The sequence below is a fragment of the Dipteris shenzhenensis genome, chromosome 24 (assembly GCF_047967505.1).
Source record: "Dipteris shenzhenensis isolate YYH24624 ecotype China chromosome 24, Dip_SZ_1.0, whole genome shotgun sequence".
NCBI lineage: Eukaryota > Viridiplantae > Streptophyta > Polypodiopsida > Gleicheniales > Dipteridaceae > Dipteris > Dipteris shenzhenensis.
The window spans coordinates 9,942,643-9,951,494 of record NC_141619.1 but is presented as its reverse complement, the minus strand read 5'-3'; the positions used below and the strand labels follow the sequence as shown (position 1 = coordinate 9,951,494).

The 8,852-nt window shown below is 45.6% G+C and overlaps 1 protein-coding gene and 1 long non-coding RNA gene across 3 annotated transcripts; one reads left to right on the top strand and one right to left on the bottom strand.

Moving 5' to 3' along the window:
• Positions 1-5,584: 5,584 nt before the first annotated feature.
• Positions 5,585-6,441, bottom strand: LOC147886196 (uncharacterized). 2 transcript variants are annotated; one of them, XM_087395894.1, is made up of 2 exons: positions 6,302-6,441; positions 5,585-6,179 (listed from the first exon to the last, which is right to left on the bottom strand). In XM_087395894.1, the coding sequence occupies exons 1-2, from the start codon at positions 6,404-6,406 to the stop codon at positions 5,790-5,792; spliced, it is 495 nt and encodes a 164-aa protein (XP_087252020.1). In that variant the 5' UTR covers positions 6,407-6,441; the 3' UTR covers positions 5,585-5,789. The 2 variants fall into 2 exon arrangements, with proteins under 2 accessions (XP_087252020.1, XP_087252019.1); XM_087395893.1 differs by having other exon boundaries at positions 6,299-6,436.
• Positions 6,442-7,921: 1,480 nt separating this feature from the next.
• On the top strand, positions 7,922-8,614 carry LOC147886195 (uncharacterized). The gene is made up of 2 exons (XR_015543347.1): positions 7,922-8,044; positions 8,196-8,614. It is a non-coding gene; the product is annotated as an uncharacterized LOC147886195 (long non-coding RNA).
• Positions 8,615-8,852: the final 238 nt, after the last annotated feature.

Sequence of the window (8,852 nt, the reverse complement as noted above, 5' to 3'; positions counted from 1 at the left end):
GCTTATGCTTATGCTTATGCTTAAGCATAAGCATAAGCATAAGCTCACGCTTATGCTCATGCATGAGCATGAGCTTATGCGCAAGTTTCCGCATAAGCTTATGCGCAAGTTTCCGCATGAGCTCCTTCTCTCTTTCCGCATAAGCTCCTTCTCTATATCCGCATGAGCTTATGCGTAAGTTTCCGCATAAGCTCATGTGGAAATAGAGAATGAGAAAAGCTTATGCTTCTCTCATTCTCTTTTTCCGCATAAGCTCCTTCTCTATTTCCGCATGAGCATAAGCTCCTTCTCTGTTTCCGCATGAGCTCCTTCTCTCTTTCCGCATAAGCTCCTTCTCTATATCCGCATGAGCATAAGCTCATGCTTATGCTCATGCATGAGCATGAGCTTATGCGTAAGTTTCTGCAAGAGCTTATGCGGAAATAGAGAATGAGAGAAGCTTATGCTTCTCTCATTCTCTTTTTCCGCATAAGCTCCTTCTCTCTTTCCGCATATGCATGGCAGAAATAGAGAATGAGAGAAGCTTATGCTTCTCTCCTTCTCTATTTCCGCATATGCGGAAACATGAGCATAAGCTCATGCTCACCCATGAGCATCCGCATAAGCTCATGCGGAAAAAGAGAAGGAGCTTATGCGGAAATAGAGAATGAGTTTCCGCATAAGCTCTTTCTCTTTTTCCGCATAAGCTCTTTCTCTTTCTCTTTTGCGTAAGCATATGCGGAAATAGAGAATGAGAGAAGCTTATGCTTCTCTCCTTCTCTATTTCCGCATATGCGGAAACATGAGCATAAGCTCATGCTCACCCATGAGCATAAGCATAAGCTCATGCGGAAAAAGAGAAGGAGCTTATGCGAAAACATGAGCATAAGCTCATGCTCACCCATGAGCATCCGCATAAGCTCATGCGGAAAAAGAGAAGGAGCTTATGCGGAAATAGAGAATGAGTTTCCGCATAAGCTCTTTCTCTTTTTCTGCATAAGCTCTTTCTCTTTCTCTTTTGTGTGAGCATATGCGGAAATAGAGAATGAGAGAAGCTTATGCTTCTCTCCTTCTCTATTTCCGCATATGCGGAAACATGAGCATAAGCTCATGCTCACCCATGAGCATAAGCATAATCTCATGCGGAAAAAGAGAAGGAGCTTATGCGGAAATAGAGAATGAGAGAAGCTTATGCTTCTCTCCTTCTCTTTTTCTGCATAAGCTCCTTCTCTTTTTCCGCATGAGCATAAGCATGCGGAAACTCATCCTTCTCATGCTTATGCTCATGCATGTGCATGAGCTTATGCTTAAGTTTCCGCATAAGCTCATGCTTATGCGTGAGCTTATGCGGAAATAGAGAATGAGAGAAGCATAAGCTCATTCTCTATTTCTGCATAAGCTCATTCTCTATTTCCCACTCTATTTCCCCCTTCTCTCATTTCCCCCTTCTCTCCTTCTCTATTTTCCCTCATCTCTTTCCCCTTCTCTCATTCTCTATTTCCTCATTCTCATTCTTTTCTTTCCTTTACATCTTCTTTCCCTCTTATCTTTCCCTCTTCTTTCCCTCTTTCCTTTCCCTCTTCTTTCCTTTCCCTCTTCTTTCTTCTTGCCTATGCCTATGCCTATGAGAATGCCCATGTTTGTTTATTTGTTTTCTGTTTTCGTGTTTGTGTCTATGTTAGACATGGGATCACGTCGCTCATCGGACGAGTACGGACAGCCTCGCAGGAGGAGAGCTCATGATCTATATGCTTCAGAGGACTTTGATTCCTCTCAGGCGACTACCCCGAGGACTACCCCTGCTCCGACTCCTCTCGGTCCTAGCACTGTGACTACCCCTGGTCTGACCCCTCTTCCACGTAGCACTGCGACTACCCCTCAGGGGACTCCTTTGCTAGCCACGCATGGCTTTGTTGGGACTCCCGACGAGTTTGTAGCGCAGATGAGCGATGAGGAGGCAGCGAGATTCTTCTCTCTGCTCTCTCAGAGGACCTCCGCAATTCCTTCCCCTACACCGACGGGTGGACGTACAGCCCAGCCATCCCCTCGTGCCCCTTCGACCGCAGGATCATCACCTGCGCATGCCTCCTGCAAGGGAAGGAAGAGTAGGATGGGCGGCTCATGTTGTGCTGACTCAGGAGATGTAGACGAGTCAGCACACTCACGCTCCTTTAGGTCTCCACTTGGTCCGGAGACACAGTATCAGTCAGGTCCCTTTCCCTCTCCTACTCCCATAGCTACTCCTCGATCCGGAAGCGGTCGCGCAGCTTCCACTCCTTGAGACTCTGCTACCGTCAGTCCCCCTTACTCATCAGGGGATCTCTCCTATCAAATCACATCTGCCGGAGAGATAATAGAAGACAAAAAGTGAAAGCAGTGATGGTCGCCATGAGGTGGTTGATGAGTCATCACTTCAAGAGCGGCATAAATATCGATTGGCGGTATCAAGATGCCCAAAAGAAGCAGGCGGTGATCGATGAGTTAAAACAGAGATATCCTAATCCGCCAAATGTGGAGTTTAATAACAGTTATATGCTCGAGCGCATGGGTTTGGTCCTAAAGCATCGCAGATCAACCATGCGTACTTCCATTACAAAGGGGTTGGCTAAACCCAACTGGGCAGACAAAGCTGATTGGAAGTACTTCAAGAAGCAACATAGGGACCATCCCGAAATGTTCGAGGGTTAGAGGAGGGCTGCGAAGAGACGGCTGGATGTCGTAGGTACTTTGCACTTTGGTGCAGGCGGACAGTATGCGTTCGAGGCAACCGTGGTAAGTTTACTTCTTTCCATTTAATGTATTGTTCTATTTGTTTTACTTACATATTACATGCACTTTAGCTAACTCTAACTCTCGTAAATTGGATCCACAGCAAGCTGCGATGGGTCGTCTTCCTACAGATGCAGAGACGCGGCGCGCATTTCGGATAGGAACCAAGCCGTGGTTCATTGAGCAAGAGGCAATGGGAGCGACAGTCGATTGGGCTGAGGTGGCTGCTCGCACGGTATAAGTTTACTCCTACTTGTAATCTCACTTTTTAATTTAAGTTCCAATCTAATTTTCGATTTATATGGTTCACTCTTAGGGTCAAAGCTCAAGCGTCCCATCATCAGAGACGAGCGATCAACAGGGGCAAGGATCGGACGCAGGTGCCGATGACGAGGGAGAAGACGCAGGTGTCGGGGACGAGGGAGAAGATGCAGTTGCGGAGGACCAAGGAACAGCCCAACAAGACGATTCAGATTCGGATTCGGATTAGTAGTGGTAGTAGCATTTTGTATATCCGCTCGTTAGAGCAATTTTGTATCGCCCTTTCACAGGGTAATTTTGTTTTAAACACAGTTGTATATGTATATGCATTTCTTCCTCATCGTTCACAAGAACAATTTTGTATCACCCTGCAAGCAAGGGAAATTTTGTTATAAAAAACCTTTTTTGTAATTACAAAAAAAAAAAAGGGTTAGTGGGGCTAAACAGGGCTTCCTTTTGGCCCTGTTTAGCCCCACTAACCCTTTTTTTTAACTTCTGTTAATCGTCGCTATATAGCGACGTTTACCAGTGTCGCTATATAGCGACGATTATCAGAGTCGCTATATAGCGACGTTTGCATCGTCGCTATATAGCGACATTTGCATCGTCGCTATATAGCGACGATTAACAGCGTCGCTATATAGCGACGGTTTATAGCGACGCTCCTTTTTCGACGATTTTAACGACTTTTATAGCGACCTTTGCGCCCGTGAAAAAAAAAATTTAATGTAAAAAGCGTCGGTATTTCCGTCGGAAAATGGCCTATGCCTTGTAGTGTCGGTATATAGAATGTTATGCATAAGTTAGGTGCTTTCAACAAATTAGATTGCTTGTTTAATTGATTTTGTCTTGGTGTAGTGTACTATGTTCAATGCTATAGGGTGTGAGGGCAAGCATTTTCGAACACAACGGATTGATGATAAGAGAAACACACAAGATTGCAGTGTCATTGCTAGCTTTGAGGGAGTCAATGGAGCCATGGATGATTATTGTGGCATAATCCAAGATATTATTAAGCTTGACTTTCGAGCTTCTCTGTGTATGTTTTGGATGTAAAGTGGTTTAAGGACATGGTGGAAAGAGGCCCTAATGCAACAATCAAATGCCATGCAAGTGGCTTTGTAACTATTGACTCCACAAAGTTTTGGCAAAGTAAGGACACACTAGTACTACTGCAACAATGTGAACACGTATTGTGCACACATATACAAATACTCACTTTTAAATATTTGATACCTTCGATGCAAGGAAAACAACATGATTGCATTTGTGTTTGAATTAGGTTGTCTATCAACCAATGGCGGATAATAATAAGTGGTGGCATGTCATACCTATTACGCCACGTTCCAAAGTGATGTATAGTACATTTACTAATATGGAGCATATGGAGGATGATCATGGCTATGGAGGTGATGATGACCGTGATACAAGAGAAGAGGATGATCATGAGATAGGAGATGCAGATATTGATGCCATTACCTGTGAGGACGAGCCTACCATTGGTGATGCTGATTTCGATGAGCACATGAGTAGTACAAGTAGTAGTGGGCTGAATGTATTTGTAGATCTCAACACTGGTTTGGATTTTGAAGTAGATAGTTTCGCAAGGGTTGATCTCATTGAGGATGAGATTGAACTGTAGCCCATGATTGATATTGGCAAAACTATTTTACATATTGTCTCATTCTTCTCATCTCACTTAATTTTCGTATGTACGGGTTTGCCAAAAAGCATTGATATTTTTGTTAAAAATGTGTGTGCTGGTAATCATGGGCAATGTTTGGAAAGTAGTGATGTACATTTATCAGCCTGCACTAAAATCTCACTTTTTATATTCTTTGTTTTGCATCTAAATCTACATCTAATTCATAGTGCAAACGCGCTATTGGACGCGTAAATAGACACGCTATTAGACGTGCCCGTATTTTCACTATTCTAGCAAAGCCTGTAGACGCACATGCTATTTTGTGCATCTATCAAGCGCGTCTATAGTTACTTTGTCTTGTTGTGTTAGCTATGAAAAGCTAAATTAATACAATCTTAGAAGAAATTAAAATAATATAGGATCTCTGACCACATATAGAAATCTATAGCTAAAGGCCTCTTCTCCCTGATCATGAGTATGTTAGAGACAAAGAAAGATGAAGAGGAACTATGTAATGTAACACTCATATATATATGTATATATAAATATGACCACAAGCTAGGACAGTAGGCCCAACCTCAAAGACCTGAACTAGAGATTTGAGGATTAGAAGCCCAGTGCTCGAACCAATAAACCAAATCCTTGGAGCCACCTCGTGTCAGGCTTTCAGAAACACAAACAAATCATGCATTGTTATCATTGTGGGTGCTTAAGGTAGTGATAGTTCACATATTTTGTGCTTTTTAGAGCAGAAATTCTTTTGTGAACTTTACATATAATTGAAAAAAATTAATTGTGTTTTCCAAATTGCCATTTATGGAGATCATCCAACAAAAATATAGGCCAGCCCACATGCACTCTTGTTTCATGCCGCAGTCTTAGTGTTCAGCTGTTGAGTGTGTAGCTTGAATTACTTTATATGGCCCGTCCTGGTTGCAAACTAATAATCTTAACATAGTGTAGCACCAAACAAACACACCAAGGCATAGCATACAAAAGAGCACAAATTAACGTCGGTTCGCTGAAGGCAACAGTAGTGTCATGCTAAAGCATTACAGATCTCTCACAGGAAGTGAGTGCCTGCGTAGGAGATCGAGGGAAATGTTATTGCTTCCGTGACGTGTGGCCCTTTACATCAAGCGACTTGCCGTATGATCTTGTTGTTGTGGTTTTTGGAGGTAGACGAAGAGCACTGGTCCACGGTGATGGCCGTCTGGGTGACCCAGGGGATGGACTCAAACCAGATGGTGAAGTCGCCGCTGGACAAGACTATGTAATCAGCAAGCCAGTCGTGTGGCCCGTCCATGTACAGCGTGAGGCTGCAGATGGCCGCCACGCAAGCACCGTTGCCCACGAAATTAAAGTGCTCGCCCTGCAGGAATGTGTAGCCCGAGCTGTCGCCCGGTCTCACCAGGTGAAGGGTGACGTTTTCCCCATCCGCATTGGCGAATGTTGCATAGGCTCCGCCATGGCTCTGCGAGTACGCTTCCGTGGAAGTGAGGGCGTCCACCGCATAGGCGCACGTCTGCAAATCAAAGCGCAAGAGATGGAAGCAGATCAAATATCATGAGAAGAGGAGGGCATGAAGAAGAAGAAGAAGAAGAAGAGGAACGAATGCAAGCCAAGGCAGTAAGTAATCAGTACGACGTCGTCGGACGAGGCGCTGGCACCTCCGGCTGCGAGGCCAAGAGCGAGCAAGGTGACTACGAGTAGAAGCTGGGGCGCGAGCGAGGAGGAGCTCAGTGCTGCCATATTCGAAATGTGTATGGGATGATACAGTAATATCTCAAGCAAGGAAAGGCGGACGCGCTGCGGGCAATTTATAGTTTTCAAGCGGAGGATTCAGGAGGCTTCCACAGCCTACGACACACGCAGTACGCGAGGAAACGATCGAGCTCACCACGAGGGTCACGTGAGTGGTCGACAACGAACATATGGCTTTGGTTCAGGATTCAGGCCCAGGGAATCTGTCGGTGCCTTTCCGTGCCCAATGCTTACCCAATGTGATTGCGCAACACGACAGTACCCAATGCTTATCCGATGTGATTGCACAACACGACAGGCTACAGCGCGCTAGCCTATCGATTGGCGAGCAACGATGGGAGCGCTCTAGGTTCAAATTTGAAGGTAATGGATTATGGAGCAAGCTTACTCACACTCGAGCCATTGTAATAGGAACACCTGCGTTCCTGCATTTCATTGTGAGGTAAATTTGAATTAGCTGGGAGACTATGACTCTCCTTCGAAATCAAGATTCAATGGTCTCTGAAGAATTGAACTCGGCAGTCGGATCTATCAATCAATACTCGATCATCAACGAATCAGTGCCAAAAGTACGTGAATGGTTTGTCGTGTCTCGGAGGAAGTAAATTTTGGCATCGACTGAATTGGATAGGGCGCTCTTACTCCTAATAAGTCTCCTTCAAAATCAATACTGGAGCCTCGAGTGATGGGTACTGCACTACTGCTACTGCAGTGACGCCGAACATTTTTGCCACAACGCTGATATTTCGTAGCTGTACAGGATATACCACACATATCCGGATAATTTCGGCTCACGAGTCACCACATATAGGGTCTACTCCGTCATTCGATCTTTCACGGTACTGCAGTCACGCCGAACGTTTTTGCCACAAGGCTCATATTTCGTAGCAGTGCACATGATCTCATCTCTCATTTTGGATATATCATATACGCGGGTAATTTCGCTTCATTCGATCATTTCGATCTTCCACGAGGGTCTACTCCTTCATTGGATCTTCCACTAGTTACTATAGGTTCTATCTCTCTGATTCGTCCGCATGCTCTGCCACCAACGTACTACTCTACGGGCGTCTGCCATCAGGACCGCGACAGTGATCATCACGTGCCCAAAAATGCGATTGAGCGCGCTGCTGCGCCAGGCCGATGGCGGCAGGAGCACTCACGAGTCTAACGTGACTCGAGTCACGAGAACTAGGCGCGTGACGCGTGCGGCTCATCATGAAGCCACCTTGTGTACGTGTATAGTAAGTAGCTCCTCCTAGCTGGCTCTGCACCAACGTACTACTCTACGGGCGTCTGCCATCAGGACTGCAAAAAAGATCATTACGTGCCCAAAATGCGATTGAGCGCCAGGCCGATGGCGGCAGGAGCACTCACGAGTCTAACGTGACTCGAGTCACGAGAACTAGGCGCGTGACTCGTGCGGCTCATCCTGAAGCCACCTTGTGTAAGTGTATAATAAGTAGCTCCTCCTAGCTGCGATGAGATCAATTCACGTCAGCTCTCAGCCCTCATTCGAACATTCAAATGGCTTCCTCCAATGTCCAGCTCCTCATCGCTGTCTTCGGCCTTCTCCTTTGTGCCTCCACCCTTTATCAGTCTCACGCTGCTTCTTCGGGGACCATGGTTTGAGCGAATAATCATTCCTTATAATCCTAGTGTTCTGCTTTCTCATGCTAATATGTTCGCGCAAAATCGATATGACGCTTTCCGATTTTCATTAACGTTAGTCCTCCGTGCTCCTTCACCAACATTGATTCGTGTCTTTACATAACAGAGCTGCGCATATTTCATCAAGGCCAGGACCTCCAACGACAGTGGCGCGGGCAGTCACGGGGGAGCCTACGCAACCTTCACAAACAGCAATGGCGACTGGGTGGAGGTCTACCTGAGGAGAACCAACAACCCTACGGAGTACAACTTCGTCGCTGGCGATGCCTTCTTCCTCCCTACCACGGGGCTTTGCGTGCAAGATATCTGCAGCCTCACCTTAGAGATGGACGGACCGCACTCTTGGCAACCCTTGTACGTGCTTGTAGACAATGGCTCCAGCACCATCACCTTCGAGGTAAACAGCGTCATCACGGAGACACCCGTGATCTTTGACCAGTGCAATTCGACTAGTGCCGCCGCCAGATCTTTCTCTGCTTCTGCTGGGAGAACCCACCTGCGCCACTAGGTGCACATCGTGCTGTATGTATGAAGAAGCATGTAAAAGTTGCAGTGGCCAGCTTTCACACTTGTTGAAGGTTACTATGACAATAAGAGATCAAGTTGGCAGGATGGACTTATGGTACAAAATGCACAATCATAAAATATGATCTTTCTATAGGATGCTTAACTACAACAAGCTAAGGATCCAAGATTTTTGTCATCATTGGCCATATATTTTTAGGATTTTTTTAAATAAATGAAACAAACACACACACATAAA